At 35.1% G+C, this 13,587-nt stretch overlaps 1 protein-coding gene across 2 annotated transcripts in view; it reads left to right on the top strand.

Moving 5' to 3' along the window:
• CB4H12orf40 (chromosome B4 C12orf40 homolog) overlaps positions 1 to 13,587 on the top strand; it is a 57,005-nt gene that overhangs the window by 21,521 nt on the left and 21,897 nt on the right. Inside the window, exons 7-10 of one of the 2 annotated variants that reach the window (XM_042948458.1) lie at positions 3,845 to 4,374; positions 4,660 to 4,729; positions 5,809 to 5,869; positions 6,300 to 6,417. In XM_042948458.1, coding sequence (XP_042804392.1) covers positions 3,845 to 4,374; positions 4,660 to 4,729; positions 5,809 to 5,869; positions 6,300 to 6,417 — 779 coding nt within the window. The remainder of the gene's footprint in view (positions 1 to 3,844; positions 4,375 to 4,659; positions 4,730 to 5,808; positions 5,870 to 6,299; positions 6,418 to 13,587) is intronic. The other variant, XM_042948457.1, reaches the window with a different exon arrangement.

Below are 13,587 nucleotides of genomic sequence, written 5' to 3' on the forward strand. Positions count from 1 at the left end.
CTTTCCTCTTTCTTCTTGAAAATAGGGAATATAGTCATAATAACTTATTTTAATGTCCTTGTCTACAAATTCTATCATTTGTGTCATTTCTTGGTCTATTTCTAATCGATTTTTCTTCTCATTATGGGTTGTAACTTTTGGTTTCTTTCTATTCCTGGTAATTTTGTTTGAATTATGTACATTATGAATTTCATCCTTCTGGTGTCTGGAAATTTTTGTATCTGTATAAATTATTGTAAGCTTTCTTCTTGATACAGTTCAGCTACTTGAAAATAGTATGATCTTATTGAGGCTTATCTTAAAAACTATTTTTTTAAATGTTTATTTATTTTGAGAGAGCAAGAGCGCACGAGCAAGTAGGGGAGGGGCAGAGAGAGAGGGAGAGAGAATCCCAAGCAGGCTGTGTTGTCAGTTCAGAGTCCGACACAGGTCTCAATCTCATGAATTGTGAGATCATGATCTGAGACCAAATTAAGAGTCAGGCACTTAACCCACTGAGCCACTTAGGTGCCCCGAGGCTTGCTTTAACTTTTTAAGTGGGACCAGATATGCCTTTAGTCTATGGTTAATTTTGCCCCCTGCTGAGGTACACTTCTGAGTACTCTGATTCCTTTTGAATTATGAGGTTTTCCACTCTGGCTGATGGAAATACATTTTCCATCTATGTGTGAGTTCCTGGACTTGTTCCATCTTCTCCTTTTAGATGTTTTATTCCCCTTCCACACCCCAGCCTTGGGTATTACTTCCTATGCATGTGCTGCAGTACTCAGCTGGAGATTTGAGAACTCTCTGTAGATCTCCAAAGTTCTTTCTTTGAAGCACTTTCCTTCATGATACTTTGCCCTGTGAACTCTATTCTCTGTATGCTTTCTGAACGTCTAGCTCTGTTTTTTCAACAAAGGGAATCTGTGAGCTCTGACTGGGTTGTCTATTTTTATTTTGTGGCTTTTTTTTTTCTTGAGAGAGAGAGGGTGCAAGTGAGTGAGGCACAGAGGGAGAGAGAGAGAGAGAAGTGGGGCTCACCGGAGCTTGTGTTTTACCTCAAGTGGGGCTCATGCTCACCCAATGTGGGACTTGAACTCACAAACTGTGAGATCATGACCTGAGCCAAAGTCAGATGCTTAACAACTGAGCCACCCAGTCACCCCCGTTTTGTGGCTTTTATACTCTTTAGGCAGTAAGCTAGGAGCAATCCTAGGGTTCACCTCATTTGCTGCGTTTTCTCTCTCTCTCTCTCTCTCTCTCTCTCTCTCTCTCTCTAAGATCATTATCCTGTTCTACCAGATGGTTGATGTCTGAAAACTTTTGTGTCCTGTATTTTGTCCAATTTTTTAAATTGTGTCAATTAAAAGGGGAAATCTAGTTCCTCTTACTTGATACTGGCTAGTTGGAAGTTTTGAAATTTATATTCAGCTAACAATGAAACTCATATTTTTCAAGGCAAAATGCAAGTCAGTTTTACTTTTGTATGTAGAACCTTTCAGCGTTTCTTATTGCTCTCTTAACAAATAAAGCTCTATCCATATGATCCAGTAATTCTACCACTGGGTACTTAACCCAAGGAAAATTAAAACACTAATGCAAAAAGATATATGCGGCCCTATGTTTCTTGCAGCATTATTTACAATAGTAAATTATGGAATCAACCCAAGTGTCCATCCATAGATGACTGGATAAAGAAGATGTATGTAAATATCCATAATGGAATGTTACCTGCCATAAAAAAGAAGGAAATCTTGCCATTTGCAGCAACATGAGTGGATTTAGATAGTATAATGCTGAGTGAAACAGGTCAATCAGAGAAGGACAAAACCATATGATTTCACTCATATGGGATTTAAGAAACAAATAAAAAAAGGGGCAAGAAACCAGACACTTAAATTTAGAGAACAAATTGGTGGTTACCAGAGAGGGATGGGTGGGGAGGATGAGTGAAATAGGTGAAGATTAAGAGTATATTTACTGTGATAAGCACTGAGTATGCATAGAATTATTGAATCATAATTTACACCTGAAACTAATATAACACTGTATGTTAATTATACTTGAATAAAAAAGTGAAGTTTTGTATACTCTGGGTTCTTTTAAAACCTTATATCATAGGTGTTCTTTCACTGATTCTATTCAAGCTTTATTCCTTTCTTTTTGTTCCTTAAGTGTGCTGCCAGTCTTACATCTATGCTTATTCTATTCCCTTGATGATGCTTACTCCTTTCTTCACATGTCTGGCCATTCTGTTTCTTTCTCTTATTTATCACTTCCTTACTAGGGACTTTCCTGACCAAACTATCTGATGCAGGACTTCTAACACAAGTTATTCTATCATGTGATCTTGTAGCATCTATATAACTGTTGTAATTATCTTTTTTATTTATTTCTTTTACCCTTTGTACTTATTGATGGTTAAGTATTTAATTATTTTAAGAATTTTCCTTTTTTCCCCAAAGTTTTTTTTTATTTGTTTATTTATTTGTTTGTTTAGAGTGAGCACGAGCAGGGGATGGGGCAGAGAGAGAGGGAGAGAGAGAATCCCAAGCTGGCTTTGTGCTGTCAGTGCAGAGCCCAACATGGGGCTTGATCTTACAAACTGTGAGATGGTGACCTGAGCCAAAATCAAGAGTCGGACACTTGGCTGACTGACTCACCCTGGTGCCCTAATGGTTATGTATTTATAATTTTCCTGAACTAGAATATAAGCTGTGTTGTCTCCTTCTACATAGTAGGAATACATTAAATGTGTTTAATACACATAAATAAACCTTCCTTTACTTTTTTTTTTATTTAGAGTAATAAAATTTCTCTGGTGTTAAGATGTATATTACTGCATAGTATAGGTTATGTCTTTTGGTATAACATAATAGCATCATTCTGTCCAAAACATCAATGAGACCTATATTGTGAAACAGTGTAGGATCGTTATCTATGAACATACATGGGTAAAACATCTCTCACTGCTTAAAAGTAAACTTAACTCTTTTATCTCTCTGCCCACAACATATGGCATAGTGTCTGGAAACACAGCAGACATACATGCTCATTAAGTATTTAATAAATAACTTAAAAAATGGAAATCAGAGTTTTGGTAGTCTATATATCTTTTCTAAATTTCTTTGTTACCTCCAATCTTTGCAACAACTCAATCCCAGGTAAATTTGTTGATAGTCAATGGCAACAAAATCCAGAATATCTTGATTTCTAATTGTGTTCTATGATAGTTTTGATCTGATACAAATTGGACATGTTAGAATTATGATTTCCTCATTAGAAGGAACTTAAAAGTTATCTAGTCTTACCTTTTCATCTAATTTATCTTATATCTTAGATTACTTATATACGCACTTGTATATATGTTTTTCTGCCTTGAGAACTTTAGAATTGTTAGGTTGAAAAAAAACCTGTTCTAATATTCCCATGATTATTTGATTTTATGTTTTAACACAGGATAACTTTTCTCTGTACAGTCTTTAAATATCTTTCCCTGGTTAAATGAAGCAGCAGCTACGCACAGTGTCTAGGTTATTCACTAGATCTTGTTACAGAAAACAAACTATATATAGGTTGGGCATATTTTGTTTTATTAATATAATAGTAAATTGAACCCATACTAATTTTTCATGATGAAATACTGAACTAAGTGTAGATTAATTTTATACTTACTAAAGCACTAGAAGAATACATTAGACAAATTTCCACCCAAAGCAATATTTTTTTAATTAAAAAAAATTAAAACATAGTCTAAGTAATTGTTAGTAGCTACTTGATATGTTCTCTAAGAATTTAAGTGCTTCAAAATGAAAATGCCCTATTTTTTTTCTTTCTAAATATGTTTTTATGTATCCCAAAGTCCAAGAAATAGGAATTTCCTTCCTGGAAGACCTGTTAGAGTTATGGGTGAAGATTGTGGAAGCATGAATGAGCAAAGACAAACAGACTTTATTACTGAAAAACAATCAGTACAACCTATTTGGAGAGAAAATAGAAGAGAGGTTTCAAATTTTCTTGAAGACATGAACCAGCCAACAGCCAGCCTTATATCAGAGAATTGTAACTCTTTTATTAGTGAAAATGTGATCAATTTATTAAACGCAGATCAACAGAGGATAAAGAAAACCTTTGACAAGTGTGGTTATGACAGTATGGGAGATAATTGCGCAAACACAAGTTCTGATAAAAATCATTCAGCTGGTCAATGCATTAGAAGTATTTTTACAGATCCAGAGTTGACTTTTAGTTGTTCGACTTTTAATGAAACACATTATCCAGAGAGGTGTCAGCCAAACAAGAAGTATCAGAAAGAGTACAACAATAATGAAAGAAATACTTTTACTATATCTTTTAAGAAGGATTGTTGTATAGCCAGCTCTGAAAATAAAGGTGAGTGTCATACATGAAAAACATAATTTATTGGGGTTTTTTTGTTTTCAGTTTTAGGTGTGTGTGTGTGTGTGCGCGCGTGCATGCGTGCCCTCGTGTGCGTGTGTGTGTGTGTGTGTGTGTGTGTGTGTGTGTTTAGGAAGCCTTATGAAATTAAAAATAGCATTGTATTACATGACTTTTTGTATCAGTAATTCCCCTCTGTATGGGTCATAAGCTTTAAATTAAAAAACAGAGATGGTCTATGTTAAGGTTTTGGTTCAGTGCATGTTTTTATTTTTAAAGGAAAATTTGAAAGTGATTGCCAAGAGAAGACACCACAGAATGAAATCCAGAAACATCCGGTGAATTATATGTAAGTTTTTAGGTAAATCCAGGGAATACAAATCAGGATCTAGTATAATGCATGTTGAAGGTTTGACCTGATGCAAAATGAGGTAGGCGAATAGCTGTCTGAGAGTGGGTAGACCAGCCTCAAGGAAGGCTTACCACTTACCAGAATCTTGGTAATACCACCCCACTTGAGAGTATGGTGCTCATATTTGCAGTGCAAAAATATCTGGAATGATAGTATTAATTAGATTTGGGAAAACTGACTTACGTATATATAAGAAACTTATATACCCACCATAGTGTCAGTTTATTAATTTATAGTAAGAAATAGAAGAGTCACATGTATAGCAATGCTTCCTTGCATGGTGAGCATATTTCCCAACTTTTGGCAGTTCTTTATGGGAAGATTGCTTGGTTAGTATAAAATCAGAACAAGAGAGTGATAGAATTCAAATATTAATAGCATAAGCAAGCATATTAACAGTTTGTGGGACTGTTATTATAGGTAATTAAACAAAAGTTCTAGTTTCAGAAGAGCCCAAACTTTTTTTGTAGTGATTATGATGTAGTCAGATTTTGGTCATTGAAAATCATGAACTATAGCATGAATATATAGCATATATTTTTATTCTGAAAGTATTTCTTATGGAAACATTTAAAATGTATTTATAAAAAGAGTACATAAATGCTATTTTTATGGGATTGACACAACAAATTAATTAAAATGTAGATTCACAACTTAATAAAATCAACAAAGTAGCTACTTTGTTGACAGATACTCAAATTTTCAGAAACGTGTGAATAAAAAACATTGTAGGCCTTGAATTTTTGAATGTACTTTATGAAAGCGATTTAGAACATGGTCCTCAAATCTGGCTAAAGGTCCACATAACTTGAAGGGGTGATTTTTTTGAATTAAAAATGCCAAGTTTGATCCACATATAATAAATAAGCTCTTTAGGCTGGAGCTTATGAATCTGTTTTTTGAAAAGCTTCCCTTGTAATTCTGATCTGAAACCAACATTGGGAACAATAATTTAGAACAAGGGTTTTCAGTAGGATTAAAGCACGCTTTAAAAGCATCTTATTTATGATCCTTAGGGGTAATATCTCTTTGGAAGGATTGCATTCTAATCCATCATGGGACTTGGGATTTGGTGAGGTAAAGTACATCTTACATTATTTTTCCAATTAAGTCAGTTGTATTATGTGATAATATAATAATACTGGTTGGCAGTTTACTTTGGTTTGAAGTTTGATTGAAAGTTAGTTTTTATCAAAAAATTTCTTTTTAGGTTAATACTTTTTCTTTGTTTTATTTTTTTTCACTTTGGGGAAATTATAGCTTAGACGTAAAATTACCACCTTTTAAAAAAGTGTAACATGCTTTAAGATAAACCAATCTAGATACTTAAAAAATTCTTCTTATAAGTCCTATAAAATTTTTTCCAAGATGAAAACATCAGGTTTCAGTATCCTATGGTCAGCATAGTTATATGTTTAAGAATACTGAAAGATCTATAAGCACTGGTTATGTAAGTTATAACCACTGGTAATAATAAGGTAATAAGGGCGTGTGATTGTTTCAACAGTCCAGGCTGTGTGCTAGGAGCTTTATGTACTTTACTTCTAATCTCCAAGAGCCCGATCCTGTAAGGTCTTCAATGCAAAAGAGACTCAAGTTCAGAGAGATTAAAGAAATTGTTCAAGGTAACACACTCAAACCAGGATTCAGACTCTTACCTGACTCTGTATTTTCACATATACTAATTGTTTTCTCTTTTTCTTTGATGAATATGCATTGAATACATAATATGTATTCATATAATAGAATTTATTGAGGGTCTCCTATATGCTAGACACTGTTGCAACAGTGGTGAAAAAAAGTTTTTGTTTTCTGAAGCTTACATTCTTTTATGCACCAGACACTGAAAGGTACAGAGAGGAAAGGGCATGGAACCTATCTTAGGGAAGCTATGGTAGCTAGCCTGAAACAGAAAAAAAGAACCTAGTACATTTAGATATATTGCTCCAATTACAAAGGTTTGTAGAAACTTAGTAAAAGACACTTCTTCTAAGTTTTTTAAAGGAGTTTTATGGTTTCAGTTCTCACATTTAGATCTTTAATCCATTTTGAATTCACTTTTATCTATGGTATACATAAAGTGGCCCAGTTTTCTTCTTTGGCATGTAGCTATCTGGTTTATTGGAAAGACTTTCCCCCATTGTTACTCTTTCTTCCTTTATTGTACATTAATTGACCATATAGATGTGGGTTTATTTCTGGGCTCTCTATCTTATTCCATTGATCTATGTGTCTGTTTTTGTGCCAGTACCATACTGTTTTGAGTCCTGTAGCTTTGTAGTATATCTTGAAATCTGGGATTGTGATACCTTCAGCTTTGTTCTTCTTGACCTTAGCAACATATTTCTGGTTTTGTTTCCTTAGGCAAGGGAAACAAAAGCAAAAATGAACCAAAATACACCCAAATAAAAGGCTTTTGTACAGCAAAAGAAACTACTGACAAAACAAGAATGCAACCTTCTTAATGGGAGAAGATAGTTGTAAATGGTATATCCAATAAGGGGTTATTATCCAAAATATATAAAGAACTCATACGGCTTAACACCAGGAAAGTAAACAATCTGATTTAAAAATGAGCAGAGGACCTAAACAGACATTTCTCCAGAGTAGACAGATACCTAACAAACACATGAAAAGATGCTCAATATCATTAATCATTAGGGAAATGCAAAACAGAACCACAATGAGATGTGATTTCACACCAGTCAGAATGGCCAGTATCAAAAAGATAAGAAATAACAAGTGTTGGCAAGGATGTGGAGAAAAGGAAACCCCTCTTGCAGTGTTGGTAGGAATGTAAATTGGTGAAGCTGCTTTGTAAAACTGTATGGAAGTTCCTTAAACAATTAAAAATAAAAACTCTATACAGTCCTAAATACTGGGTTATTTATCCAAAGAAACCAAAAACACTAATTTGAAAAGATATATGCGCCCCATTGTTTATTGTAGCCAAGATTTGGAAACAACCCAAATGTCCATCAGTAGATGAATGAATAAGAAATTGTGGTACGTGTGTGTGTGTGTGTGTGTGTGTGTGTGTGTGTGTGTGTGTGTGTAGGGACACACACACACACACACACACACACACACACAGTGGAATATTACTCAGCCACAAAAAAGAATGAGATCTTGCCATCTGTGACATGAATGGACCTACAGAGTATTATTATGCTAAGTGAAATAAATCAGAGAAAGACATACCATATTATTTTACTTATATGTGGAATAAAAAAAATGAACAAAAAACCTGGACTTTTAAATATAGGGAACAAACTGGTATTTGCCAGTGGGGAGGCTAATGAGGGATCGGCGAAATAGGTGAAGAGGATTAAGGGGTAAAACCTTCCACTTAAAAAAAAAATAAGTCACAGAAATGAAAAGTACAGTATAGGGAATGTAGTCAATCATATTGTAATAATGTATGATGATAGTTGGTAACTACACTTATGGTGAACATTGAGTAATATATAGGATTGTCAAATCAGTGTGTTATACACCTACAACTAATATAATCTTTTATGTCAGTTATACTTCAATAATAAAAAATAAAGATGACAGTTCTAAGTTTCATGGTCAGTCAGAGGAAGATGTGATAGAGGAGAACATTTTTGATTTGGGTGTAAGTTTACCAAATGGACAAACTGCCTTTATCCTATGAAGAAGGAACAATTTAGATAGAAACTAAGAGGTGAGGGAATATAGGTTGTTTTAGAAACTGTAAGTAAGGGGGTGCCTGGGTGGCTCAGTCAGTTAAGCATCTGACTTTGGCCCAGGTCATGATATCACAGTCTGTGAGTTCCAGCCCCGTGTCGGGCTCTGTGCTGACAGTTCAGAGCCTGGAGCCTGCTTTGGATTCTGTGTCTCTTTCTCTGCCCCTCCCCCACTCACGCTGTGTCTCTGTCTCTGAAAAAATGAATAAACGTTAAAAGAAAAATAAAAAAGAAACTGTAAGTAAGTTGTTTCATTCTACTTACTGTTATTGCTTCTACTGTAGCATAAATTATAAGGTGGAGGAATGGCAGGAGATAACGCTGGGCATTATAAAGGGCCAGGTCATAAAAGACTTTGTAGGACGTATAACAATTTAATTCCCTATCATCAAACAGCCACTAAAAATTTTTTAGCAGAGGAATATTACAAACATCAGAGTATTAAAAACTTGAGGAGTGGCAGTGAGGATGGAAACAAGAGCTATCACAAAGATTTAGAAGGTCTAGTTTTGATAGAGCTTGGTGATTAGTTAAGTGAAAAGGGAAAAACTGAAGTCCTGTATTTATGATTTGGGTAAAGGTTGATGGGATGATGCCACCAAGACTGAAAACATGGGAGATGGTTGCAGAAAAGGTTAACTCTCCATCAAATTTTATGTGCCCTCTTTTACAGAATAGAGCTGTTACTGTGAAAGGGCTACCCGGTCAAGGAACACATTTTCTTTAATTTTTTTTAATATTTGTTTATTTTTTAGAGAGAGCATGAACAAGGGAGAGGCAGAGAGAGAGGGGAGACAGAATCTGAAGCAGGCTCCAGGCTCTGAGCTGTCAGTACAGAGCCTGACATGGGGCTTGAACCCACAAACTGTGAGATCATGACATGAGCCAAAGTCAGATGCTTAGCCAGCTGAGCCACCCAGAAGCCCCAAGGAGCACATTTTCTAATCTTCCATTCAACTAAATTTGGCCATGTGGCGAGATCTCAAAACAGAATGTTATCAGCAGTGATGTGCATCATTTTCATGCACTGTAAAAGGAGGGGATTCTTTCTCCATGTTACCCCTCATGTGATAGCTACATGGTAGTGAAGCCCTAAGGGATGTTTGCAGCCACAAGATGGGAGGGACTGAGTTTCTAAATCACTAGTTGGAAGAAAATTGCTGACCTGAAAAACTCATTTTAGATTATTAAATAAGAATGAAATAATTGTGGGCACCTGGGTGTGTCAGTCAGATGAGTATCCGGCTTTGGCTCAGGTCATGATCCCACACTTCATGAGTTCGAGCCCTGCGCTGGGCTCTGTGCTGACAGCTCAGAGCCTGGAACCTGCTTCAGGTTTTGTCTCTCTCTCTCTCTCTGCCTCTCTCTCTCTATTTCTCTCTCAAAATAAATAAACATTAAAAAAAGAATAATATATATTCGCTCAAAGAAGGAATTATCAGCAGGTTAAAATACTTACAAAAAACAAAAAACCTCTTTTTGACTATATCTATGACAGGTTAAATGTGGCTAGAGCAAGTTGGAAAAGAAAATAAGCCCATTAGGGTAGAGCCTGCAGGGAATCAAGTACTATAAGGAGGTCTTTAGATAGACTAGACATGGGGCTTATAATTTGTGACTAATGGACAGTCACTACTAAAGGTGTAGTGAAACTTTGGCTAAAATCTTAAATTCTACAAGAGCGACCAAGGCAGGAGTCAGCACAGGAAAGGAAGAAGGAAGGAGTAGGCGCAGAAGAAAGGCAGGGCTGTGCCTTCCCACTGGCTGGGTAAAATCAAAACAGTTAGTTCCTACTGAGGCAGAATTAAGACAGAGAAGCAAACAAAAATCCATCTTGGATGGCAGATTGTAGGGAATGGAGAAGAAGTGGTGTTCCCAAGATCCTTTTGTTGGATGTGGAAGGGAATAGGAGAGAACAGGGTCTTGGAGGAGTATAAAAATAATTTTTAAATTAAGATTTAATTACATATAATGATTTGTTAGTTTCAGGTATACATCATGATTTGATGTATAAAATGTGAAATGATCACCAAAATAAGTCTAGTTAACATCCATTACCATACCACAGTAAAAATTTTGTTTTTTTCTGGGGCACCAGGGTGGTTCAGTTGGTTAAACTTCTGGCTTCCGCTCAGGTCATGATCTCACAGTTCATGAGTCCAAGCCCCGCATCAGGGTCTGCACTAACAGTGCAGTGCCTGTTTCAGATTCTCTGTCTCTCTCTCTCTCTCTCTCTCTCTCTCTCTCTCTCTCTCTCTCCCCCTCCAGCCCTCTCTCCAAAATAAATAAACATTTTTTAAAAAATTGTTTTTTCTTATGAGAACTTTTAAGATGTCTTAGCAACTTTTAAATGTACTATATAGTTTTACTAATTATAATCACCAGGTTGTACATTACATCCCCAGGGCTTATTTATTTTATAAGTGGAAATTGTATCTTTTGACAGCCTTCATCCATCCTTTTTGCCCATACCCAGTCCCACCTCTGAAACCACCAGTCTGTTCTCTGAATCTATACTTTGTTTTGTTTTTTAATTAGGCTCCATGCTCAGTGTGGAGACCAACATGGGGCTTGAACTCATAACCCTGAGATCAAGACCTGAGCTGAGATCAAGAGTCAGATACGTAACCAAAGAGCAGCCCCAGGCCCCTCTCTTTGAGTTTGTATTTTAATTTTTTTTCACATTGCACGTTATAAGTGAGACCATATGGTATTAGTTTTTCTCTAACTTATTTCATTCTTCATGATACCCTCAAGTTCCATCCCTGTTGCAAATGGCAGGATTTTCTTCTTTAATATGGCTGAATAATACTCCTTTGCAGATGTATACCACATCTTCTTTATCCATTCAAACATCTATGGACACTTAGTTCATTTGCATGTCTTAGCTATGGTAAATAATGGCAATGAGCAAGGGAGTGAGGACAATCACTCTGAGTTAGTGTTTACATTTCCTTTAGAAAAATTACTAGAAGTGGATTTGCTGGATCCCATGGTAGTTCTGTTTTTCTTTTTTGAGGATGCTCTATACTGTCTGACATAGCAGCTGACTAATCTACATTCCCACCAACAGTACACAAGGCTTCCTTTTCTCCACATCCTTGCCAATACTTGTTAGTTCTTGTTTTTTTGGTATTAGCCATTTTAACAAGTGTTAGGTGCTGTCTCATTGTGGTTTTGATTTGCGTTTTCTTGATGATTCATGGTATTGAGCACCCTTTTCATGTACCTGTTGGCCATCTGTAGGTCATCTTTGGAAAAAAGTCTGTTCAGTTCCTCTGCCTATTGTTTAATTAGATTGTTTTTTTGTTGTTGTTTTTTTTTTTTGAGATTTAGGAGTTATTTACATATTTTGGATATTAACCCCTTATTAGATAAATGGTTTACAAATATTTTCTTCCATTCTGTAGGTTGCCTTTTCATTTTGTTTTTGGTTTCCTTTGCTGTGCAGAAGTTTTTTTTAGTTTGATGTAGCCTCACTTGTTTAGTTTTGCTTTAATTACCTTTGTTTTTGGTGTCAAATCCAAAAAATCATTGCCAAGATCAATGTCAAGGAACTTATCTCCTAGGTTTTCTTCTAGCAACTTTATGGTTTCAGGCCTTATGTTCAAGTCTTTATTCCATTTTGAGTTAATTTTTGTGTATGGTGTAATATAGGAGTCCATTTTCATTCTTTTGCATTTAGCTATCCAGTTTTCCAGCACCATTTATTGAAGAGACTGTCCTTTCCCTACAGTACATTCTTGGCTCCTTTGTTGTAAATTAGTTGGCCATTATATATGTATTTACTTCTCTGATTTCTCTTATGTTCTCTGGGTCTATGCCTATTTTATGCCAGTACCATACTGTGTTGATTACCATAGCTTTTTAATAGTGTTTGAAATTAGGAAGTGTGATGCTTCTAGCTTTGTTCTTTTCCTCAAGCTTTGGTTATTTAGGATCTTTTGTGGTTCCTTACATCTTTTAGAATTATTTGTTCTACTTCTATGAAAAGTACCTTGGAATTTTGGTAGAGATTGCATTGGATCTGCTTTGGGTAGTATGGGTATTTTAACAAGATAAATTCTTACAATCGTGAACATGGATTATCTTTGTGTCTTTTCTTTCTTTTTTTCAGTGTGTCTTCTGTTCACCAATGTCTTACAGTTTTCTGTGTACAGATCTTTCACCTCTGTGATTAAATATATTTTTAGGTATGTTATCCTTTTTGATGCAGTTGTAAATGGGATCGTTTCTTTAATTTCTCATTCTGATAGTTCATTATTAGTGTAGAGAAATGAAGTTGATTTTATATGTTATGTATCCTGCAACTTTACTAAATTTATTATTTCTAACAGTTTCTTGGTGGAATGTTTAGTGTGTTCTATATGTAGTATCCTTTTATCTGCAAACGAAGATAATTTTAATTGTTCTTTTCTGTTTTGTATACATTTTATTTATTTTTCTTGCCTGATTGCTCTAACTAGGACTTTTAGTGTTATGTTGAATAAAAGTGGTGAGTGTAGACATCCTTGTGTTGTTCCTGATCATGGAGGAAAAACTTAAGCACTGTTGAGTAGGATGTTAGCTACAGGTTTAACATATATGGCTTTTATTCTGTTGAGGTGTGTTCCTTCTATACTCATTTGTTGCGAGTTTTAATCATGAATGAGTGTCAAATATTGACAAATACTTTTTCTGCATCTTTTGAAATGATCATATGATTTTTATACTTTAGTGTTGAACCATCTTTACATTCCTGGAATGAATCTCACTTGATCATTGTGTATAATCCTTTTAATGTATTGTTAAATTCAGTTTGCTAATATTTTTCAGGATTTTTAAATATATGTTGCATTAGGGATAGTGTGCTGTAATTTCTTTACTTGTGTTCTTTTCTGTTTTTGGTATCAGGTAATACTCATACATTGAGTTTGGAAGTGTTCCTTTCTCTATTTTTTTTTTTTTTTTTGAAGATTTTTAAGAAGGATTTGTAGTAATTTTTTAAAAGTTTGTTAGTTTGATAGAATTCACCAGTGAAGCCATTAGTCCTGGACTTTTGCTTATTGGGAAGTTTTTGATTACTGATTCATTCTCTTTACTAGT

The sequence above is a fragment of the Panthera leo genome, chromosome B4 (genome assembly GCF_018350215.1).
Source record: "Panthera leo isolate Ple1 chromosome B4, P.leo_Ple1_pat1.1, whole genome shotgun sequence".
Lineage (NCBI taxonomy): Eukaryota > Metazoa > Chordata > Mammalia > Carnivora > Felidae > Panthera > Panthera leo.